Below are 24,315 nucleotides of genomic sequence, written 5' to 3' on the forward strand. Positions count from 1 at the left end.
GCGGGCCTCATATGCTATCAGTGCAAGAACCCTCTTTAGGAAACAACAAAAAAAACCTCTTTAGTGACTAGCTCAGGGTTAATGCTCAGTGAATATTTGTTAAGTGAATAATGACTCTTAACTGGTTATTAAGGTGTAAGTTTGTAATTAATATCCATGCTCTTGGCATCGTATATGATCCTGTTACCCTGGGATCCTGGCCCTGTTCATTTCTGTCAAGTCTGTACAAAACTTCGCATCAGACCCAGCACCCCACCCTTCTGACGTCCTGGGCTCCTTGCCCTGACCTCTTGCAAAGGCTGGGTCAGGGTGGGGAGACAGAGAGGGAGCCTCACCCCATGCCTGCCTGTGGTAGAAGGAGACAGAGGTAGGACAGCATCTTCCTCAAACCCTGGCATCGCTCTATAATTCTGAGAGTCACACCCTCAGGAAGCCCTCTTCCTCCAGGGAGACCTCCCAGATTTCTGCTTCTTCAAAATCTGCCAAATCCCCTCCTCCCAGGGCAGACGTGAATTAAAATGTTTCATTCATTTGTGTCATTTAAGCTCCCCTTTAATTGCTCTCCATTCTCTGCACCTCAAATGTCTCAGTACCTGTGGATCACCACCCTCAAGCGGCTCCCAGCCTGATGGGAGAGACACAGCCTCCTCCCTCAGAAGACCCCTCAGTCTGAGGCGGGAGACAGCTCCCAGTGCTGGAAATTTCCATCTGCAGCAGGAGGCAGGTCACATACAAAGATTGCAAGGCTTGAGGCAGGGATGCAGGGTGACTCACGAGCACCAAGCCCAAGCTCGGTGGGTAGGGAGCGCCCCCTCCTCCCAGACTAGGCTCCTGGCCTCCCAGCGGAGAAGGCGGGGCTGCAGCGACATGGTGAGCCCTGGGCTTGCTGTCCCCCCAGCGCTGCGGGGAATCCAGGCGATGGGGGCTGAGGGCTGTCCTGTGGACGGAGGCTGCAGGAGGCGGTGATGCTCCAGGGGGGACATGGGGGCTGCAGGAAGCCCAGGGTCCCCCAGCGTGGAGGGCAGGGCGCGGAGGTGGCTGCAGGTCAGGAGCACGTCGATCAGCAACAGCTTGAAGAGCAGCAGCCGCAGCGCCCCCAGCCGCAGCGCCTGGCCCTGCGTCCCTGCAGGAGACAGATGGGCAGTTAGGGACCTGGAGGCCTGCTTCAGCACCACACGCAGAAGGGTGTTCTTTGGGGAGGAGGGGCCTGGTCCTCTGCCCTTGCCCTGCCTCCTCCCCACGGTCCCCAAGGCCAGGGGAAGTCCTCCCTGGTGTCTAACCTCAGCTCTAACTGCTAATAGTAACATATACCTTCCTAGCCTTCAGTGTATTTTATTGCCCAGCAGCCAGGCAGGAATTAGCATCTGCCACAGCGGCAGATAACCAGCTCCAAACACTCTATGTGGTGAGGAAGTAAAGCCTAACTCTTGACTCTCTCGGTCTGTTGGGTGGTGGGACTGTCTACCACCCAGTCTCCCAAGGCTCTGAAGCGGAGACCATCCATCTGGACCGCACAAGGAGGGCTTTAAGGAGCTTTCCGTGAACTCTGACCTACACCTTTCAACTAGTGTCCAGGGATTAGTCAGGGATCAGAGGACCCAGTCCCATGTCCCCATGGGTAGACTCCAGCCCAGGCTGGCCAGTGTCCCAGCCCAGCAAGGCAGCCTCTTCAGGGGACACCACCAACCCCCCGCCCCTGCAGAGTGGGACCATCAGGCCAGACCCTAACAGAGCCCGAGATCCCCCATACTCACCCCTGAGAGGCTCCCAGAGGCAGGTCCTGGCTGAGGAAGTCTCCCCTGCCAGCCAAGGAGAAGAGAATGAGTCTTTGGGGATGGGCTCTGCCCGCCACCGAAGCATGAAGCCCCAGCCCAGCACAGGGCACCTGTTCTTGGCATGTTGGGTAGATGGACACATGAACCAGCAGCAGGAGCCTGGGCTGTAGTTCCTCTCAGGGGCCCAGATCTCTCTCACTCCCTGCGGTCCACTGTTCTGTGCCCGGGAGAGGCTAAGGTGCCTCAGCGCTTTTAGACAAGAAATTGATTTTCTTAGCACCCTTCTTTGAAAGGCGGGGCATTGGGGCGCCTGGGTGGCTCAGTCAGTTGGGCGTCTGACTTCGGCTCAGGTCATGATCTCATGGCTCATGGGTTTGAGCCCCGCGTCGAGCTGTGTGCTGACAGCTAGCTCAGAGCCTGGAGCCTGCTTTGGATTCTGTATCTCCCTCTCTCTCTGACCCTCCTCTGCTCACGCTGTCTCTCTCTGTCTCTCAGAAATAAATAAAAAAACATTAAAAAAAATTTAAAGGCAGGGCATTTATCCAGCAAACATTGCCGTTTGGAAGATGACAAAACTCATAATCCAAAGAGGAAGTAGGGATCTAGTAAAAATACTAGCTGGCTTTGGACATGTCACTTAGCTTCTCTGTGCCTGTAAGGTACCTATTGTATGAATGTAAAGTACTTATAACAGTGCCTGGCACAGAGTAAACATTAAGGAGATGAAAGCATTTTGTTATTTAATTATTGTTTGGTGCTTATAGCTAGGGTGTCATATATAGGGTGATAGAGATATTAACCCTAGGTAATAGGAGGGAGGAGGTATTATTACCTCTTGGAAGTCATGCATCAGAGCCTGGATGTTTGAAGGAGTTGCAAATCCAGGACTCAAGGCCCTGAGGCCACCCTGCTCTGAGCCTAGGCAGCATCACCTCATTCAGATGGCTGGTCTGTGGACACCTCCCATCCCCCACGGGCCTGGAGCCTGCCCTGCCTCCCACCATATCCTGTTTCCAGGGTGTGGGGGTGAGGGGCAGGGAGCCTCCACTGGGGCCCAGACTCCGTCCCCACCTGACAGCCGTAGGGGCCGTGTGCTCTGGCCGTGGTCGCCAGCCCCAGGCCCAGTGTGGCAGACCAAGTTTTCCCAGGCTGCCAGCTCCTCCGAGGGCAGGGAGAGCTGGGCCAAGCTAGTCCAGGTGCCATCAGCCTCTGGGGAAGGGCCGTAGGTGAAGGCGTCCAGTGAGCTGCCGTTGCCGGTGGAGAACCAGATGGGGCTCTCCAGGCCAGGGGGCGCAACATCGAGGACCAGGCAGACCACCAGCGTCTGCTGCTTCCCATCCACCAGCAGTGTGATTGGCGGGGCCAGAGAGGGGAAGGGTGTGCCGCCCACACCTGTAAGAGAGCATGCACCTGTCGGGGGGGCTTGATCCGCCTGTGCCCTCCTAGGCCGGCCAGCCCCTCATAATAGACTTCTGTCCCTTCCATCTGGGATTGCTTCCACCATCCGTCTGTCCTTCCACCCACTCATCCATCCCTCTCTTTTACATTTGCTCATCTATTCATCCATCTTATCCCCATCATCCATCTTTCCTACACCTATTCTACCCTCCATCTGTAGGTCTGTACATGCATCCATGCATCCATGGATCGATCCTTCCCTCGCCCATCCGATCTGAACCTTTCTGTGCCAGGAACTGAGGATAAAACACTGATGAAGACATTGTCCCTGCCCTCAAGGGACTTTTCCCATGGGAAAGACAGCAGGTGCATAAACAAATTCTTACAATACCTTGTTGTGCCAGCCTCAGGAGCGTGGTTACCGCTGGGGAGGAAGGGAAGGAAATAAGATCTGGAATGAGATCAAAGACGACTTCGAATGTATCTGTGGCTTTTTGTTCCTTTTATCTGATTCAAATATGGCAAAATTTTAACCATTTGTTAATCTGAGTGGAATATGCATAGGTGTTTATGGCTTTATTCTCTGTTCTTTTCTGTAGGTCTGTAGTATTTCAATTTTTTAAAATGTTTATTTATTTTTGAGAGAGAGAGAGAGAGACAGACAGACAGAGCATGAGCAGGGGAGGGGCAGAGAGAGAGGGAGACACAGAATCCAAAGCAGGCTCCAGGCTCTGACCTGTCAGCACAGAGCCTGACGCAGGGCTCGAACTCACAGACTGTGAGATCATGACCTGAGCTGAAGTCGGACACTCAACCAACTGAGCCACCCTGTTACTCCAGCCTGAGGCACGTTTTAAAAAGACTTTATTTTTAAGGAATCTCTATGCACAACATGGGGTGGGGCTCGGACTCACAACCCTGAGACCAAGAGTCACATGCTCTACTAACCCAGCCAGCCAGGTGCCCCTATAATGTTTTTTACAGAGCTTTGTTCAGATATAACTTATTGAAGTTGAAAAATCAAAAGTAGGGGTGCCTGGGTGGCTCAGTTGGTGAAGCATCCAACTCTTGATTTTGGCTCAGGTCATGATCCCAGAGTCATAGGATTAAGCCCCGAGTTGGACTCCTCACTGACTGTGGAGCCTGCTTAAGATTCTCCCTCCCTCCCTCTCTCTCTCTTTCTCTCTCTGCCTTTCCCTCGGCCCCTCCTGCACTTGTTTGTGCTCTCTCAAAAAAATGTTTTTTTAATTAAAAAAATCACATGGGTACTGCCAACATCTGGCCTATAAATTTTCTGGGATAGTCCTGATTTTCTACAATCCTATTCTTTTCAGTAAAGGTGACCACATATATAGTAACCAAAATGTTATTCTTGAGTAGTTGGATATCTTTTCATATGAATAAAGTCTCAAACGTTAAAACCCACAAATTCACCCTATGAGTTAAATGCAGCCAAGTTAAAGAAATGTCCCAGGGCACAGGAAAGGACACCAGAGAATCCTGTGGGGAGGTCAGAGTGGAGATGCTCAGGAAAGGTTTCTTGAAGGTCAAAGAACTGACCCATAGGATCAGTCTGCCTGGGTGGCTCAGTTGGTTGAGCGCCCAACTTCCGCTCAGGCCATGATCTCGCAGTTTGTGGGTTCGAGCCCTGTGTCGGGCTCTGTGCTGACAGCTAGCTCAGAGCCTGGAGCCTGCTTCGGAGTCTGTGTCTCCCTCTCTCTCTCAGCCTCCCCTGCTCACGCTGTCTCTATCTCTCTCTCAAAAATAAATAAAATATTTAAAAAAAAACAAAACTGATCTAGAAGCCTGGGGAAGGTAGCCTACTCAGGATTAGAACTCAGGCCTCTTTGACTCCCGCTCCCATAGACCTCCCCACTTGGAAGGATGGCTAAGATCTTGCTACATGACAAAATGGATCAAGCCTGGGACATGGCCTCAGACAGAGTTGGTTTGACTCCTGGCTTGTCCACTTAATTCACTGAGTCTCGAAGGCTGCACCAATGTAATGAGGTTAATAACACCAGCCCAATAAAATTGTTATGAAGGATAAAGTTCATGAGTATCAAACACCTTGGCAGACAAGTATTAGTCTTATTTTCAATACTAATATTTATAAGGTATGGCAAACAAAGGGAATAGAGAAAGCTGAAAGTGAGCTCCAGGACACTTGACCTCCTGAACCTCTTCAGTTGTATAGACAGAGACATTCCCAGGTTGAGTTTAGCATGTGCCTCCTCCATGAAGCTGCCCAGGATTGCTCCTCCTTACCCTGGCTGCTTCCTTCCCAGTGCTCAGACCTTTTGCCATGGGCTCTCCCTGCTCCACATAGATATGGTTAATCTCTCTAGCAAGGGAGAGCTTGTGAAAATACTGGAAGCCAGCTTTAGATCAAGAAGATGCCAGGGTGCCTGGGTGGCTCAGTCGGTTAAGTGTCTGACTCTTGATTTCGTCTCGGGTCATGATCTCACGGTTTCTGAGACCAATGGAGCCCCATATCAGGCTCCTTGCTGATGTTGCAGAGCGTGTTTGGGATTCTCTGTGTCTCCTTCTCTCTGCCCCTCCCCTGCTCTCTAGTGTACGCTCTCTCAAAATAAATAAATAAAACTTAAAATAATTTGGGGCGCCTGGGTGGCTTAGTCGGTTAAGCGTCCGACTTTCGCTTAGGTCATGATCTCGCGGTTCGTGGGTTCGAGCCCCGCGTCGGGCTCTGTGCTGACTGCCAGCTCGGAGCCTGGAGCCTGTTTCAGTCTGTGACTCCCCCTCTCTCTGACCCTACCTGCTCATGCTGTCTCTCTCTCTCTCTCTCTCTCTCCTAGAAATAAATAAAACATTAAAAAAAATTAAAAAAAAAACTTAAAATAATTTTAAAAAAGAAGATGCCCTGACTCACAGGTCAAGGACCTTCCCCACCTCGTACATGCTAACATGCACATGCTTCTAGATGAAGCTGGAACTCTCTCCCCTAAGTTTATTTATTTTTAGAGAGAGAGAGAGAGAGAGGAGGGGCAGAGAGAGAGAATCCTAAGCAGGCTCTGTGCTGTCAACATGGAGCCGGACCTGGGTCTCCAGTCCACGGACTGTGAGATGATGACCGGAGCTGAAATCAAGAGTCAGACGCTAAACCAACTGAGCCTCCCAGCGGCCCCCAGAATTCTCTCCTCTAAACACAAGTCCTTTGTCTCCGTCCTTGATCTTTGAGGAACTGGGGGGGGTAATACCTCTGGGAAGTCACTGGAGCCTTGGGACCTCCCCTGAGAGCTCGCTGAGAAGGGGGAGCAGGGTGAACCTGAGACATTCTGAGCCCTATTGGAAGAGGGCACTCTCTGGGCAGGAGGCCAGGATGGGAAGGACAGGAAAGGACCTCACAATGTTGCCCGAGTCCCAGGCCCCTGGCTATCCCGTCCCCACCCTTCCTGGATGCCGATCCAGCTTGTTCTTATTTCTCCACTTCCAGGACGGGACTGCCCTACTACCAGCACTGTGGACCCCAAGGAGCAGCGCCTGGAGCCCCAGAGCGAGGTAGCTGGAAGGTGAATACGGTGGGGGAGGGAAGGGTGGGCTTCTGGTGAGACCGTCCCCAGGGACCCCACATAGGTCTCTCCCTCCTCCCCACATCGCACCCACACCCACGGAGGTCGGGAGTTGGGGAGTGGGCTTGGGCCAACTGACGGGGCACAGAGAGGGATGCAGGGAGGGGGCTCACCTATGGGCAGGGCTGGACACCCGAGGGCCAGGAGAAGCAGCAGCCACGTCCTGGCCATGGCTCACCTGAGAGGAGGCAGGAGCCAGCTGCAGACCTGAGGTGTGGCTGCGGGAGGAGGCGCCCGCAAGGCTGCCTCCCAGGCCACAGGCCCAGCTGCGCCTCAGCTGCTCCACCGCGGAGCAGAGCGGAGCCGTTTCCCCAGTGAGGAGCCCCTCCCACCCCCACCCTGGCCCCCAAACCCAATCCCCTCTCAGGGGCCGGGGAACTCAAGGCGCCTCGCCCACAGCCTGCTCCCTCCCATCTGAAGAGCACCTCACAGGCCGCAAAGCCTTTTCCCACTCACTGGCCCTGCCTCTATAGGATACAGAGCACCAGGCAGTATGTAAGGCCTTACGTTCAGCACTTCATCCCATCCAGCCAACAGCTGTAAGTTCCATTTCCCAGGGGAGGCCTCGGAGGCTCAGAGAGATTGAGTGACCTGCTCAAGGCCACACAGCTGGCAGGTGGCAGAGCCAGGGCATGAGCCGTTTCCTGATGGCTGGCCTCATTGCAGCCCAAAGGCCCAATACAGTTATTTCGGTGTTGTTACAATGTTAGGAGCCCCCCCTCCCACCCCAAAACATGTGTAAAAATAGAATTTATTTTTTAGAACAGTTTCAGATTTACAGTGAAATTGAGGGGAAATTTCAGAGATTTCATGACTATGCCCTGCCTGTTACATCGAATTCCTTTTAAGAATAAACTCTTTAGGGACACCTGGGTGGCTCAGTCTGTTAAGCGGCCAGCTTCTGCTCAGATCATGACCTCATGACTCATGGGTTCGAGCCCCGCGACGGGCTCTGTGCTGACAGCTCAGAGCTTGGAACCTGCTTCAGATTCTATCTCTCTCTGCCCCTTTCCAACTTGTGCTGTCTCCCTTTCTCTCTCAAAAATGAATAAACATTAAAAAAAAAAAAAAAGAAGAAGAAACTCTTTGGGAGCACCTGACTGGTCCAGTCAGTAGAGCAGTGACTCTTCATCTTCTTGATTTCAGGGTTGTAAATTCAAGCCCAGATTGGGTGTAGAGATTACTTAAAATAAAATCTTTAAAAAACAAAAACAAAAAAACTCTTATAAATGCCATTTTCTTTCTTTCTTTCTTTCTTTCTTTCTTTCTTTCTTTCTTACTTGCTTTCTTTCTTTCAAGCTGGAGGTCTTTTTTTTTTTTAATGTTTTATTTATTTCTGAGAGAGAGAGAGAGAGCGTGAGCAGGGGAGGGTCAGAGAGAGAGGGGGACACAGAATCTGAAACAGGCTCCAGGCTCTGAGCTGGCTGTAAGCACGGAGCCCGACGCGGGGCTCAAACCCAGGGCTCGAACCCACAAACCATGAGATCATGACTTGAGCCCTAGTTGGATACTTAACCGACTGAGCCACTCAGGCACCCCAATAAATGCCATTTTCAGTGACTCCACTAAATTTTAGCTAGAGCTGTCATTTTGACCCTGAAACTTCACTTCTAGGTATATACCCTAATGAAATAAATAGGAGTCAGTCATTATAAGACAGAGATTTATGCACAAAAATGTTCTTTGAAGTAGTATCATATTTAAAAAGCAAGAAAAATTGGAAAGTGTAATTGTTCAATGCTAGGAGAAGGTCCAAATGAATTAATGTTTGGTGTATCTGTATTAGTGAATATTATTCAGCAGCTTAAAATTTTTTTTTTAACATTTATTCATTTTTGAGAGACAGAGTGAGTGGGAGGAGGGGCAGAGAGAGAGACACACACACAGAATCCAAAGCAGACTCCAGGCTCCCAGCTGTCAGCACAGAGCTGGACTCGGGGCTGAGCCGAAGTCAGACTCCCAAGCAACTGAGCCACCCAGGCGTCCCATGCAGCAGCTTTTTAAAAATTTTATTTTAGTTTTAATTTATTTTTGAGAGTGAGAAAGCACGCACATGCAAGAGAGAGAGCGGAGAAGGGGCAGAGATAGTGGGGGAGGGGCAGAGAGAGGGAGAGAATCCAGGCCAGCTCCACATGGGAGCCCAATCCAGCCTCCATCTCATGAACTATTAGATCGTGACCTGAGTGGAAGTCAGAGGCTTAACTGTCTGAGCCATCCAGTTACCCCGAACACATCTGTCTTTCCTAATGGGATTTATCTCATGCTTTTTTTTTTTTTAATGTTTATTTATGTATTTTGAGAGAGAATGAGAGCACTAGCAGGGTTGGAGCAGAGAGAGAGAGAGAGAGAGAGAGAGAGAATCCTAAGCAGGTTTCCTGCTATCATTGCAGAAGTGGACATGGCGCTCTATCCCACAAACCATGAGATCATGACCCGCTCAACCCAACCCACTGAGCCATCCAGGCGCCTCCTTCCTCCCTTTTAAGCCTAGAAAGTCCTCCCCCCTCTACAGAACGGATACGTTTTTCCTTCTACTATCTTTTTGCTCCTGTGTAGTTTAATCCCCAAACCCCCATCACCATGTAACTCCATCAGGAATTAATTTTGGTGTATGATAGAAGATATGCATCTAAGTTTCATTTTCCCCCCAAAGAGCTAATCGATTACCCCAGGATTTTAATTAAATAACCCTTCCCATCCCTATTATTTGCAAGACTTTCTCTACGTTAATTTCTTTTATGTTGGAGAGTTTATTTCTTGTTGGCTCCCCGGCTTCTTTATTCTGATGCCAGCCTCACCCCATTTCCGTCGGATGGTTGCTTTAATAGTCCTGTCCTTTGTAGCCTCTGACGTCCCGCCCCCTTCCCTCAAGGAGGCCTGGAGGCCAAGGGCGCCACGTGTTCCCAGGCGCAGCCTGGGCCCAGGTGCGTCCCACGCGGGCTCCCCCTGGGAGGGGGTTGGGGGGAGGCAGGTGTCCCTAACGACTCTCCCGCCCTCCAGCCTGGGGAGGTGCTGGCCCCAGCTCCGTTACCACATTACAGATGGGGAAGGAGCCCTCTGGCCTCTTTAGGGTTTTAAGACCTTCCCAGGCATGGGGAGGCAGGAGACTCCCTGTGCCAGCCGGGCGCCTACCTTGCTGGCTGCGCCTGGGACCATCTCCCGCTGCTCAGCTGCCCTCCCACGGGCCCACTCCTAGCTCCGAGCCACAGGTCTGCTTGCAAGCTTTCCTTGCCCGCGGTCACATAGGTCTCCTCCTTGCAGGAGCGCCAGGAATCTCCCTCTGCGGCCACAGTCTTGCGGGTCCCAAAGATGCCATTGCCCAGGGCTGTGAGGATGTCCTGACATGCTGGCCTTGGATCTCAGTGCTCCTCTGAGAGAAATCCTTCTCTGAGCTCCTCACTTGGGATTAAACTTGTCATTTGCTGACCCGCTCCTAAGAGCCAGGTCCTGTTCACAGACTTCTCCTTAAATCCCCACAACCATCCCAACAGGTGTTCTCACCCCTCTTTCCTGCTCGGGAAACTGAGACTCTGAAAAAACAAAGTTAAGTGGCTGAGGATTCCCTAGCATCAAGGGTGGTGCTGGGATTTCACTCTGGGGATGTGTTTACAGGATTCTCTCCAGGGCTCTTTATACAAGGTTGTCTGATAGGAGTACCCATCTGAGCACCTGGGAGAGCAGATTATCCCTCCCTTCCCTTTTTTCATATACACACATGGAAAACCAAGGGCCTTCTAAACTGAGATGAGCCCCATAGGGTATGAAAAAGAAAACTAAGGAAAAGTAGCAGTGCTTATTAGAGAAAGACTGCTGATATCACCAAGCAGTTATTCCTTGTAAATCTGACATATCCAGTTAGAAGATTGCAAGAGGGCCAGCCAGATTGGTGTGTGTGTGTATGTGTGCGCGTGCATGCACTGAAGTAGCAAGTACAAGTATCTTCCCGTTAATACTGACAGGCACCTATTTCACTGATCAAATAAAAAATCCTACGGTGATATTTATAATACAAAATAAAGGTCACCTAAATGTTTAATAACAAGGAAAGAGCTGAGTAAACCAGAGTGCCTCTCTATGATGAAATACTATGCAAGCCTCAAAATACCCTTGTCTTGCAAACCATGTATTGGTGTCTGTTTTATGCCAGGAATTGGGGCTGAGGACGAGACAAAAAGAGATGCTCCCACCAGTCAAGGGAGGGGACAGGCAGGCTCATAAACAGATAAGGGACTTGGACTGTAGCAGATATCATGACTGGTGTGTGTGTGTGCGCACGCGCACAAGCGTGTGCATGTGTGCATGGGTAGAGAGTGGGGTCCCGGGAGAGGGAGACCATCCTTCTGGGGTTGATGTGAGTTTGGGAAAAGTGATTTAGAAGATGAAACTTGAGCCAAGTGTTGACTCTTTCTGAAGAGGTTGTAATGACATGGGGAAAATGTTTCAGTTATGATGTTAATTGGAAGAGAATTAAAAGATGCATAGGTAGCAGGATCTGACGTTCATGGAGCCACCACACCAGCTCTGGCTTGCTTGACACCGAGTTTAATTTGTAATGAGAAAGAACTTAGAAACTTTCATCATGTGTAAACTATTGTTATTTTGGTTTTTCTGCTGCTCACTGCCCAGACAACTCTAACTAAAATATGTACTTTATATCCCAGGGTCCTAGCAGGAACACAGATCAGGCTTATTTGAAGAGAGTTTAATGAAAGGCCTATTTATAAAGGCGTGGGTAGGGTATAGAGGTATAGAGGGTACAGCCCCCCACAGCTCATAGCGGTTGTGTGTCGGCCCTGGAGGTCTGAAGAGGGGAGGAGAGGGAGCAATTACAGGAACCCAGAACCAGAGAGAGCTGTGTAGAGAGGCTACCTGATCAAAGCTGTGAGCTTCAGTCAACGGAGACAGTGAGTGTTGATCTGGAACCCAGGGAAGTAGGAGAATAAATTCCCTGACTTGGCCATCTTCCCATCTTCTGACCTCTGGCTGTTGCCCCCATTGGCTGAATCCAAGTGGAGGGTGTCGGAGTCCTTTGATGTAGTTCAGCTTCCCAGAGCACAGGGCTGGGGGAGGGTGGTTCTGGAGGGTCACAGGGAAGCACCTCTCATCTTGTGTCCAGATGAAAAATCCATGTCCCCAGCACAGTGGATACACCGTGTCCCATCAGCTACTAATCAGTATATCAGTGAGAAAGGATGGCAGTTTGGCATCCCCTAAACCTAAAAGGTTAGCTACCTCCAATGTTCTTTACATAAGTTGGCAGGGAAACTGGGGGTNATGTCCCATCAGCTACTAATCAATATATCAGTGAGAAAGGATGGCAGTTCCCCTAAACCTAAAAGGTTAGCTACCTCCAATGTTCTTTACATAAGTTGGCAGGGAAACTGGGGGTTACAAAGCCTGCGTTTAGATCACCCCTGCCTGCCTTCAGCCCAATGACACATCCTCCTTATTCTTTGCCAGCACCAGGTTCTTTACCTGGTAGGTGACTCAAACCTTTACTCCTATAGGGTCTGGGTCCTTGGTGGTCTTGACTTCGTTGGGTTGCTGAAGTTTTCTGTCAACTGGGACCACTGGTTGGGATAATTATGAGGCCTTCGGTGACTCCCCTGGGCTCCAGATCTAGCCCCATCTCTATTATGCGGTAGCAGCCTAATTGTCTTTAGTAATTGGGCTTAATCAGCCGAGACAGTACAGAGGTGCCTTTCTCTGCCTATTGGATCAGTAGCAGGAGAAACCAGAATGGCCAGGGGCCATCTCAGCTTCCAAGTCATCAGTACTATGATCGTTAAATGGTGGAAGAGTTTCTCCCTTGGGTACTAGGATCACCATGCCCCTTGAGTCCATTCAGTTACTGGCATGGGAAGCAAAAATTCTTCCAGTAGGTTACAGACTTTACGTATAATATTGAGGAGGCTCCAACTACCCCTACCTCTTGGTTATATATGATTCTATATGGTTATGGTTTAAAGGATACACTGCATCAAGTAGGATAGTCCCTCATCTTGCAGAGTATAGTTTCTCAGCTATGCTACAAGTGAGTCTTCAGCAGACCAATCCACCATTCTATCTTGCCTGCTGCTTTTGGGTCATGGGGCACATGGTAAGATCAGTGAATTCCTTGGGAGTGAGCTCATACATTTCCTTGGCAGTGAAATGGGAGCATTGGTTGGAGGCGATTTTGTGTGGAATGCCATGGTGATGGGTAAGGTATTCTGTCCGTCAGAATACCTGATGCTGATAGAATAGTGGTGCTGACAGAAGACTGTAGGCAGAGAAGGTGAATTCATACCTGGAATATGTATCTGTTCTCATGAGGATAAAGCACAGCCCTTCCATGCTACAAGGGGCCAGTCAAATTAGCCTACAAACAGGTGAGAATGGTACCCAGTCAGGGACTCCGCATGGGGCTGTAAGTAGGATGGGCGTTCAGAGTTGGCCACAGCCAGATTAGCCTCAGAGAGGGGAAGACTGTGTTACTGAACCAAGGCATAACTCCCATCCCTGCCACCATGGGTCCACTGAACAAGGCCTAAAGTGTCTGGGGAAAGAGGCTGACCAGGGTGCACAGAACTATCATTGTGTCCAACAGATGGCCATTCTTTCCCATGTCGTAATGTGGGGTATTATGGCTACCTTGCCTTTGGCTGTTAAGCATTGCCACCTGGCCTTTATGTTACCAGGATACCATTATTTCCACTAAGATCACAGAATCCAGTGTTCCTGACTAGCATCTCCAGCCTACAGAGGACAGCCATCAGAGCAGGTCAAGGATATGGCTGGCTCTCACCAGTGCATTTCTTTCTCTCTCTCACTCTTTCTCTTTTGAGTAAACTCTATGCCCAACATGGCGCTCAAACTCATGACCTTGAGATTAAGAGTTGCATGCTCTACTGACTGAGCCAGCCAGGCACCTCTCACCAATGAATTCCTTAATGCTTTGGCAAAGGGAGTGTTTTCCAGACCCCCTTAAAATATGTGGTGAGGGGTGGCTAAGCAGGCTGCACATAATAAATCCAATCCAGCATGCCCACCTCCCTGAGATTTTGGATTCTTTCCTCTACATTATGCCAGGGAAATTCTGGCATTTCAAGTTTACTAACTGTAGGCTACCATTAAGTCCAGGTTCTAATTAACTAACCTCATTGACTATGCCTCTCCCATGTGCTTGAGCCAACACATTAAATCCCAAATCCTGGATGAGCATCCATGGACTCGAGTTTGGGCAAACTGAGTCTTACATTCCACCCTCCTGGGTCTATTTCCCTTAGAGCCCATTCCCACACATATTGCTGTGGCTCCTGCCAAGACCGTTTAACAAGATCTGTAATTCCTTCTGTCTGGGCGTCCTCCTCTCAGCGTGGGCCTTGTGCTTCTCTGCCCAGGCTGTTCTGGGATCTGATTTGACAAGGGCCAGGGAAAACTGGAGGTGGGGAGAGTCCTGAAGCTGATGTCCGGGGAGACGGAAGCACTACATGTCTGCCCATATGTCCCCATTTCATCTCAGAGTCCCCTCAGTGCCCTTATGTTAGCACATTCTTATGCTGCCCTAGAAGACTGAGCTCTGAATTAGCACCACGGCTTGGCAGCCCCTACAATGACATCCTGGTGCCCGTCCTCAGCTGTGTGAGCCCTCTCTGCCTATAGGGGATGAGGGACCCCTCCAAGGTGTCATCAAGGTGGCCCCAGTCCACACCTGGATTTCCTGTCGTCCACTGATAATTTCCAGTTCTCTCCCTGTGGCCATGAGAAGCCAAATGAGGCCACGCCACAGTGAAGAACAGCTATTGCCTCTCTCATCTCCCTCCCTCAACGACGCAGTGCTCTCCACTCCCCCCTGCCCCCCCTCGCCCAAGGATAATCTGAGTAATGGTGACACCTGTGCATGCAGTGAATCATCCGGGTGTTCTTCCCCCGCTGCGAGGAGGCTCCCCCTGTGCTCTGAATTTATGATCAGTCCAATCTCAGTATTCTGTCTGAGGCTGTTCCTGGAGCCCATTCCTTTACCGGTGAGTGTGGACAGGAAAGAGAGGACACACATGTATTGGGTAATTTGAGGAGAATTTAATAAAGGGACTATCTATAGAGGGGTGGCAAGGTGAAGGGAGACCCCAAGTGATAACGCAGTGCCTGGAACTGGGAACAGGCCTGAAGAGGTGAGGAGAGGGAGCCACGGCAGGGCCCCAAAGCCGGAAACCTGTGTGGAGGGATCTTGCAGCCAGTGGGAATCCTGGAGGGAGGGAAACTGAGGAATAAATACCCTGGCCTCCTCCTCCTCCTTCTTTCTTCTGCTGTCCCCCTCCCCTCATTGGCAAAACCCCAAAGCCTATTGCAAGTCTTTCGATGTCAGTGTGCTGCAAGCTGGACAGGGGTGGAGAGAGGGCCTGGCGCGGCCACAGGAGAGAGTCAGGGTAGCCACCCCCTGATTAGAATATTAACAACCATCTTTGTGGCATCACAGATATTTATGGCATTGATATTTATAAAACGTCCAGGCCAGTCATTTGTAGAATGTCTCTCACTTTGCTTTATCGGCTCATTTCCTCAAGGTTAGATTCAGAGTGAACCTTCTGGGCAGGGCTACTACAGAAGAGATGTGGTATTCCTACACCCATAGTGTCCTCAGTGCATCCCATCAGGAGGTACCTGGTGCCCGGTTGTTCGATAATAGTAATTAGATTACATGATGAAGGCAGTGTTTGCCAGATCAGGCTAGCTTTCGATAAACTTACAAACCTGGGAATTATTGACACTAACTTTCTGAGCAGCCAAAGGGACTGCAGCACACCTGACCTGCCTTCATCTTTTCTCATCCCCTCTGGGAACACCAGGAAGAGAGTCTTGATGGCCCGAAATGGGGAGAGAGTGTGAAGACTCTGTAGTGCTGTCACTTGTTCCCAGTTCTCCTGAGGCCACTGGAAATCTCTCCAGAGCTATTTTCTGTCTGGAGCTGCGGAGTCCCGCATGGAGATGAGGCCCCTTGCCAGAGGTCTCTCCGTGCGTCCCTGTAGGTGCGCACTTCTGCGCATGTGTGTTAGTAAGTTTGTACTCGGGCGACCGGCTGGCTCCGTCGGAGGGAGGACCACGTGATGTAGGATCTCGAGCCGCAAGAGATTACTTTAAAAAAAAAAAAAAGGAAAGAAAAAAAGAAAACAGGTATGTGCACTGTGCCTATACGTGTGTGCAAAATCGGGTCTTTTTGTGCGTATCAGCGTGCCTGCATGCACGGCCCGTTCTATGCAAGGCTTCAAGTTCCTTCTAAAGCATTGCACGTTGCAGGCTCTGGTGTGGGCTAAGCCGTGCATGTGTGTGTGCGCGCGTGAAGCGTTTCTGCGTGCAGCGGGTCGCAGTTCTCAAGTGCTCCCCCCTTTCTGGGCCGGCTTGGTATGGTCTGCGAGCCCCTCTGCGCTTCCTCCGCCGGTGGTTGCATCCACCCGCCTCACCCGGAAGTGCTTGGCCGCCCGCGGGTCAGGCTTAGCGCCGGGCATGGAGCGGCCTGGCGGTCGGACCAGCTCTGGCGGGGGCCCGCTGCCCGCGGAGTCGGCCCCCACCTCGGTGACCCTGGCACAGCTTCTGCAGCTGGTCCAGGAGGGCCGGGAGCTCCCGGGCCTGGAGAGGCGTCACATCACGGTGACCCCCGGCGAACCCACGGCGTCCCGGCTCCCGCGGAGGCCCAAGCCCTGGGAAGCCTCGGGGTCGGCCGAGGCCCCCGCGCCGCCGCCGCCGTAGCTCCGGGAATCCAGGCCCCGTCGACCTCGGGTGCCGGTAGAAGAACGGCCTGGAGGGGCCCGGCTCATCGGAGTCCGCGACTGCGCCTTCCGGACGGCACGTAGTGGGCCCCTGAGGCTCGAAGCCTTTTGCCTCTTAAGATCGGGAGAGCGTGATTCTGTCCTGCATAAACTCGGACCTTGGATGCCGGCCACGGTTATTCATCTTTTGTGCATTCGCCTCGACCTGACTCAGCTGAACTTAAGCCTCCTGGGAGCGTCATCGGAGCTGTCTTGTATCCGAGTATTTCTGGACCATGATCCTCATTATTTTTTTTTTTTTTAAATCCTGTTTAAGCCCTTATAGATAAATGAAACAGATATACTTTTTACTCGGTGGGATGCATAGATGTGTTTTCATTATTAAAATGCTACTGAGGGCACGCTAACGGGGTCTGACCCACCGAAAACAATTTCGCTAATAATGTAGGAGAACGTCCGTGTTTATCTCCCAGTTCAGCCAATTCTTGTGGGTTGTGTAAATGAACTTGGGATTCAAGAGGTGTTAATCTTAGCCATTCGCCAGGTCAGCAGCTAATAAAAGGTTTGATTAAACTTGGCCCCCCAATGACTTCAAAGATATGTTAAACCACGAAATCCTAAAGCAGTAAATGAAAAGCCAATCAACAAAAAACTAGAACCTTTGGCTCTGGGAACCAGCGGGTCAGGATCGAAGCTTAGAACAGGGAAAGCTACAGCCACTTTCTTAAGTCTCCAAATAGGACACGTGGCTCCTACCTTAGTTCCTGAAACTAAGGTTTTTTGTTTTTCCTACACCTCTAACACACACACACACACACGGCTATATGTTGATAGGTATGGGTGTTGACAGCCATGAAGGATTCACACCATCTACAAATCATACAATAGGACTAATTTTTCTCAGAAATGATATTTCACTACTTGTTCAGGGAATAGTAGAGCATAGTTGATGATACAGCAGTATGTTACATTTTTAAAAATATTTAGTTCTGAGAGAGCATGAGTGCGTGCACACGCAAGTGGTGAAGGGGCACAAAGGGGGTCAGAATCTGAAGCAGGCTCCAGGCTCTGAGCTGTCAGCACAGACCCCAATGCAAGGCTGGAACTCTAAACCATGAGATCATGACCTGAGCCAAAGTTGGATGCTTAATTAACTGAGCCACCCAGGCACCTCAGCAATACATTAATTTCTGTAACATTTATTTACACAGAATTCTAAGTTAAAAACTATTAAAAATAATAGCAAAAGCTTAACCCTTTGAACAACTGTGTGAGTGAGGCACACATGCTATATTACTCCCATTTTGCAGGCAAGAATGGAAGTGTTATTCTTGTGGGTTTTTTTTTTTTTAGAGAGAGTGAAAACATTGGAGAGAAATCATCTTAAGCAGTTTCCACACTCAATGTGGATCCTGAAGTGGGGCTCGATCCCATGACCCTGGAATCATCACCTGAGTAGAAATCAAGACACCGAGGTGCCCCCTTCTTGTATTTAGTATAAAATATATCTGCAATAGAAACCTTGGGCTTCCACATTCTCAAATGCTCTTTTCCCATGGCTTTTTGATACATCATTTTAAAGTAATTTGATTTCCCAATGCTTTAAAGTAGAAGAGTAAGCTCGAACATCTATTCCTGGCAGGTTAACTCTTGAGCCAACCAACCTAATTAATTACCTCATAACCTGGCACATTTTAAGGCATTGTTCTACTTCTAACTCAACCTCACAGCTATGTTTGAGGGCCCCATGAGCCAAAAGTGCAGCAGAGCTGATCTTAAGGGACCTGGGGACACAATGGTGAAGCAGGTTTTCCAGTCTTATCTACGCCTGGCACACCCTCACCAACTACTCAGATGGCAACTGAGGCAACGAAGGGACAGGAACAGAGGAAGACCCACCTAGGAGGGGGACACTGATGATAAACACAAGCAGATCAGATCCCCGTTTCTGGTTTCATGTCCCCAGGAGCCCTAGTGGTGGTTTATACATGGTTACTAGCAGGGTAGAAAGCCGTACTTTTGAAGTCTAGATTATGCAAGGAGAGGGTTCAATTAAGACTGCCTGGGGCCTAAAAGACCTAACAGTACTAATTTCATCCATGCCAAACCAAGAAAATCCCATCCTGAAGCCCAGCAGAAATAAATGGTGAGCTTTCCCCTCAGGTAGATGGTACAGGGGCCTCGGGAATCTGCCACTGTGATTCTAATAGGAAAACACCCAACCGGCTCCAGGGGAAAAAGGCATCTTGGTAAGCTTCGGTCTTCCACAGGACAGGGGGCTGGAGGAGACCAACAAGGTCAGGGCCTGGGTAGTGCAGGCCTTCCCCACAGAAGGTGCCTGGGTCCCTAGGAAGAGTCCATGAACATACACATTTCCGAGCAATAATTTGAGAGTATGTACCTTCCTGGGACAAGGGTCCCTCCCTCCTCATAGACCCAAGAATAGGTTAAAATCCTGAGCCAGAGAAAAGGACTAAGTCACCTGCAGGCTATGAGAAGGAAGTCACCAGATACACTTTGGGGCCGGCCAAGCCCGAGAACTCACAAAGCTGTCACTGAAAAAGTCAGAACACGGACTCACAGCAGGGACAACTGAGCACTGTGTTCGTGCTCTTTGTATTTTATGTTCCTTCCAGGAAAAAGCCCCAGGAGCCCCCAGGTTCAAGTATGTCCCTGAGCTTGGTCCACTGCGGTCTTGTGTTCATGCTTGGATAGTCGTTTACCAACATCAAACCCCAGAATAGAAGATGTGACGTAGCAGGGTTCCCTCTTCCGTAGCATGAGTCCTCTGCTGACTTGAGAGGGGACAGTGCAGTCAACGTGCAAAACACACTGCAACTTTTTCTTGGACCTGGACTGCGACTAGAAGTGCCTGCCAGGAACGTCATCTTTTCCTTGACTCCTCCCCCTCTAGTTTCTGAAGACATAGCAGAAAATAATCTTCTTCGAAGTCACTGATAACATTTCCAAAAGACAAAACACATGGCTCCAATGTGCTGTGCTTTCAGATATTCTGAGGAAAAAAACCCCACAACTTCATTAATAGAAGTTCAATGAAAGTTGGCACTGAAGATTAAATACAATAAGCAATTTCAAAAAGTTAAGACACCTTCCACAGAGAGGGTTTATATCTTCAAATCCTTTTTGAAATTAGATTTGAATATTCTATTTCCAGGTATATGACCACAGCAATACAGAAAATTCTTTTTTGCTACTCAAAACATTTTCCAGCCTGTAACTGTTGGAAAACACATGGGAATACCCCATGTCCTAACCAGGCATTCACTATTCCAAGCACATTTCCATCTATTAGACTTGTAGATACCAGTCTCCCTCTGCCCTCCACCACTCAAATGCCAACGTTTCTCTCTGATACTGGTAAATGCAGGAAGAATTTTTAAGTGGCAAAGAATGGCCCATCAAGTCAGCCAAGGGCAGTTTTCAGCCCTGCCTCACCTGGATTTAATTCAGCTGCCGAATGAGCTGATTGATGCGTTCGCCTCGATAGCCGGGCAAGCCCACCTCCTTGAGGAAGCCCACTCTATTCTTGGTAGCATGACGGGTCACTGAGAGATGGAAAGGACGTAAGAACTCACAAATCGCCTGGAAATTCTTCCCCGGAAAGGCAATTTCATGAATGAGGTCTTCCAAGCAAATAACACCATACTTCCCTGGAAAACACAAGGATACAGATTCTTTATGCAACATTTCCCCAGTACAGACTGTGAGGCTCTTATAGGCCAGAGCTGGGCAATCTGGCAGGTTTCCGGGACTCCAAGAACAATACTACCTAAATCCCACAGCAAGACCACCAGAGATCCTTGCTTTCTGCCCCACCTGACCCCTAAGATGCAACACTCACCCAGGTGCTCCTCAATCACCATGTTGTCTGTCAGAGGGATGGTTTTATTCTTGACCTTGGCTTGTCCACGTTTCAGGATGAGTTCCCGGACAGACTTCAGATTTGGAAATCTACGTGAGGCAGAATAAAGCACAGCCTTGTTAGCCCCTGGCGCCCCCCACACACCGGTCAGTCACTCAGCCCTGCGGCCTGGCTGAGGAGGGAGTCTCCTCCCACCCCTTCTCCCCACCAGAAAGTGCAGTCACACTGCAGCTGGAATGCTGGGACGTACACAAGTGAGGAAACGAGTAAAAAACCAGAAGGGCCCTATGTAATTAATAATTAAAATTTATGGATAGAAATTTTTACCAAAAAACAAAAAAACCCCCACCTTTCCCAGGCAAAAGCAAAAACAAACGCTAGCTTACAATCCAGGACTTTAGCCTTATACAACCGTCTACTCAAGATGGTAAAATGGAAGCATGTGCTGGGTTTTAATGTTTGAAAGAACACTACTTTTTTTTTCTTGGTGAGTTTTATTTAACTAATCTTACACCCAACGTGGGGCTTAAACTCATGACCCCAACATCAAGAGTCACGCGCTCTTCTGAGCCAGCTAGGCGCTCCTGCAGGCACAGCACTCTTACACAAGCACTGCCGCGAGCTCTGCCTCAAGACTCCAAGAATTAATTTCTCTTCTCTTCTACCATCTTATTCAGCCGTAGTTCACAAGCTCACAAGCACTCCCCAACCCCCATGGTACTTTTCTTGGTACATGATCAGCAGCACCGGGACCTCCTGCTCTGTCTGCCCCCGTGTTCCTGAGTTCTACGGCCGGCAGTTGATTTCTGGTGACCGTGGTCACAACAAAGTGTTTCTTCAACACAGAGACACGAGCCTTGGAGGGCAGCACTCACATGTTCTCATCATGCGCACCTCTAATCTAATACGAATCTGTGCACACAAAAACTGTACTCACCCCCAGGTCACATAAGGTTCCACTATTCGCAGTGTTTTTATGGTCTGGGGGGTCACTCTGAAGAAGACACCGCTGAAAATCTTCTTCAGGCGAAGCCTTGCAATGGTCCTCTGCACCAGTGAACTCACCCCGTTAATCCTGAAGTGAGCGACAGGAGGTCAGGTTCTATTCAGTTTTTGTCAGTCCAGCAAGGACCTATGAAATGTTTGCCACCATAGGGCACCCAGAGAGCAAGACACAGACTGTGGCTCACAGGCGAGGTCAGGAGGTGGCAGCTGTACCAACAGATCATTCTCACATGATGTGGGGCGATGCCTGAGGTGCTACAGGAACACACTGGGCCCTGATTTCGTGTGGGGTGTGTGTGAGTGAGTGTGTAGGGCTGTGGATGTCCCGCAAAGGAAGCTGGACTTGCTTCTGTGGGCAGTAAAAGCACGGAAGATTTTAGGTAAAGGAGGGACAATCAGCTTTCTGAGTGACAACCACTGAGAAGAGCATATAGGACAGATCTGAAAGTGTGACACCAGAGGCAGGGAGACCCAGTGAGCTAATGTGATGGTCCGGGAGAGATTATGGGAAAGGGTAGGGAGGTTAATAAAGGACTCAAAAAATAGTTAAAGCCCACAGGTTTCTGGTTTGGATAAGTGGGTAGGGAAATAGGAAGACGCAGTTGTACACGCAGATTGACCGGGTAAAGTACGACTAAATGAGGGAAAAGCTTATGAACTCTCCCCTGCGCACTGAATACACTCCATCCACTTGACTTTGTTTCAGTTCCTAGAAAGAGGCCTGGATTCCCACAATTCAGGACTTTCTGCATCTATGCCTGGAAAGCTCCCCAACACTTGTGACTTCCTTCCATGTCTGCAGGTCTCAGCTTCAAGTTCCTGCCTTAGAGTAATACCGCCCTCGCAGCAGTCGACCCTCATAGCACTTCGTATATTTTCATGTGTTATTTGCCTCAGATTGGTCTCCTTAACCTTAAAGGCAAAAACTATGTTGTGCTCAACTCTGAATTCCTAGCACAACTTGCCTTAGGGGCTTAAAGCCTATTACAGAGCTCATCTCCCTAGAAAAGGGCCTCAAGGTGAACCAAGTTTGCCACAGCCTATGCAATCTGGCAAGTTCCTCACCTTTGGATGCGTACAACAAAGGCCAAGGAATGTTTATCCGGTACTTCCAAACCGTGAGGTTTCACTTCTAGTCGTCTGAGTCGCACCCTGTCACGTTGCTGCCGCCAGGAATCATGTAGGAACCATTCCAGTCGCTTAAACTTGACCTCTTTTCCTTTCTTCTGCTACAGAAAAGGCATCATCACCATTTTGTGCCTCTAGTTTTACTTCCACAACAGTAATTCACTGCTCACTATCCACTGAGTGTTATTTCCCCACTATGTTCCGCAAAGAGAAGCAAACATCTTCTATTCTAGATAAGGTAAAAATGAGATACCCAAGGTAGAGTTGTGAAAACTCAGAAACCCCTAAAAAAGCCTCTGATAAATAAACAAGTTAGTTTACATGCTGTTAGCCAACGTTACCAACAAATGTTTATGGAACCCAACACTGTGTTAAGCCTCATAAAGTACAGAATGAGCATGATTTGTTTCATCTTCCAGACTCCATAATATGTATTTTCCCAAAACGTTTGGCAAATGACGAAAATTGTTTGGCCCATGAAAAAAGATGTTTTCTTCCAAGTAAAGGGCATGTTTGGTTTTTCCAATCAGTTGGTATGAACCTAAATAGTACGATGTCTCCTTCACTTTTTCCTTAACAAACTACTCCAACATTTTATCCGCAGAAAGCTAGAAATATTTGTTAAATGAAGACATGAACTGTATACCGGCTTTCATAGAATCGATAGGGAAAGGGACTGTTGATATCAAATCTAGTTCAACTCACGCTAGATATAACTCACCAAATACATTCTAAATCCCTTCTCTTGGTTCCCATCATTACCTCCTTCTTGTCCAAAAGTGCCTGCTTCGCTTGAGTGGCTTTAAGGGCCTGATAAGCTTTCCTCTTTTTCAGGAGATTTTCTGGAACCAAAGGGATCTTTTTTCTTTGCCTGATAACGGAAAATTGCGATCAGAGATCATGCTTACGAAACAAATTTTCAATGACTTTCTAAACCATCTCTTGGGCTTTAAGAAACATTATTCTAGTCAAATTCCTAAAGACATACTTCCCTGAAACCTGTGGTGTCTTACTTCAGTCCTCAAAACGGACCCCTTAACATTCACTCTTTCCTAAAGTAATAAGTCATGAACCCCTTGGACACTCGTCCTCGTATGCCTCCAATGGAGCTTTTACTGCCACAGCCTTTTAAAGACACCAGCAGCTACGTGATCCTAGTAAAACTCCGTGGGGTCGGGGCGAGTACAGACCTATCTTAAGTCAGGCTGGGCGAACCCCAAACTGGCACTCTCCAGTCCGCCCGCCAAGGTAACCCGAACTTGACGGCGGCTCCCTTCCTCTGACCGGAAGCCCGAATCCTTCGGCTCCTTACTCTTCATCCTGCCCTCTGTAATCTGGAGTCTTTTCTATTCTCTTCCTTCCGTCCACAAGTATCCTTATTTTCCGCCACGGAGGAATAAACACCGTGGATGGCACCGGATGCTCAAGGCCCCACTTGAGAGATTCAAACCCCAAACACTCACTCTTGCTCCGCCATGTTTCCAAAGCAGCGGCTGCCGGCTACTGCTCATGCGCAGCCCCACCACGTGGGGAAGAAAGGACCGCTCTATGTGTAGTTGACCATAGAGATGTGTCTTCCAGCTCAAGGTTTATAACACGGCGAGCCCAGCCAGTTAGCTGCCGTGAACAGCTGAGGTCTCGCTAATACAGATTCCCTGCCGAGTTTGCACAAAGCTTCCTTCGCACTGCTTCCGAGCCCTTTAGGGTCTGTTTCATTTTCAAAACACCGCCCCCTTCACAGGCTGGTGGCTGGGCTGTAAATAAACACTTCCCCCTTCCTACGACTTCCG

At 49.4% G+C, this 24,315-nt stretch overlaps 3 protein-coding genes across 5 annotated transcripts; 1 reads left to right on the forward strand and 2 right to left on the reverse strand.

The window, feature by feature from the left end:
- Window positions 1-571: 571 nt before the first annotated feature.
- On the reverse strand, window positions 572-7,044 carry PTCRA (pre T cell antigen receptor alpha). Of its 2 annotated transcripts, none has more exons than XM_077764943.1 (5): window positions 6,877-7,044; window positions 3,565-3,597; window positions 2,847-3,167; window positions 1,755-1,799; window positions 572-1,123 (listed from the first exon to the last, which is right to left on the reverse strand). In XM_077764943.1, the coding sequence occupies exons 1-5, from the start codon at window positions 6,932-6,934 to the stop codon at window positions 771-773; spliced, it is 810 nt and encodes a 269-aa protein (XP_077621069.1). In that variant the 5' UTR covers window positions 6,935-7,044; the 3' UTR covers window positions 572-770. The 2 variants fall into 2 exon arrangements, with proteins under 2 accessions (XP_077621069.1, XP_077621068.1); XM_077764942.1 differs by having other exon boundaries at window positions 3,565-3,624.
- Window positions 7,045-15,774: 8,730 nt separating this feature from the next.
- On the forward strand, window positions 15,775-19,224 carry PEX39 (peroxisomal biogenesis factor 39). The gene is given in 3 exon segments (XM_077764820.1): window positions 15,775-16,771; window positions 18,673-18,758; window positions 19,146-19,224. Coding segments are annotated over 3 exon segments (939 nt in total). The 5' UTR covers window positions 15,775-15,997.
- On the reverse strand, window positions 19,092-24,256 carry RPL7L1 (ribosomal protein L7 like 1). Of its 2 annotated transcripts, none has more exons than XM_077764941.1 (7): window positions 23,989-24,256; window positions 23,288-23,396; window positions 22,463-22,623; window positions 21,330-21,467; window positions 20,372-20,481; window positions 19,966-20,180; window positions 19,092-19,522 (listed from the first exon to the last, which is right to left on the reverse strand). In XM_077764941.1, the coding sequence occupies exons 1-6, from the start codon at window positions 24,000-24,002 to the stop codon at window positions 19,972-19,974; spliced, it is 741 nt and encodes a 246-aa protein (XP_077621067.1). In that variant the 5' UTR covers window positions 24,003-24,256; the 3' UTR covers window positions 19,092-19,522; window positions 19,966-19,971. The 2 variants fall into 2 exon arrangements, with proteins under 2 accessions (XP_077621067.1, XP_077621066.1); XM_077764940.1 differs by having other exon boundaries at window positions 22,463-22,626; window positions 23,989-24,254.
- Window positions 24,257-24,315: the final 59 nt, after the last annotated feature.

This window comes from Crocuta crocuta, unplaced genomic scaffold (genome assembly GCF_008692635.1).
Source record: "Crocuta crocuta isolate KB4526 unplaced genomic scaffold, BGI_CrCroc_1.0 scaffold44, whole genome shotgun sequence".
Taxonomy (NCBI): Eukaryota; Metazoa; Chordata; class Mammalia; order Carnivora; family Hyaenidae; genus Crocuta; species Crocuta crocuta.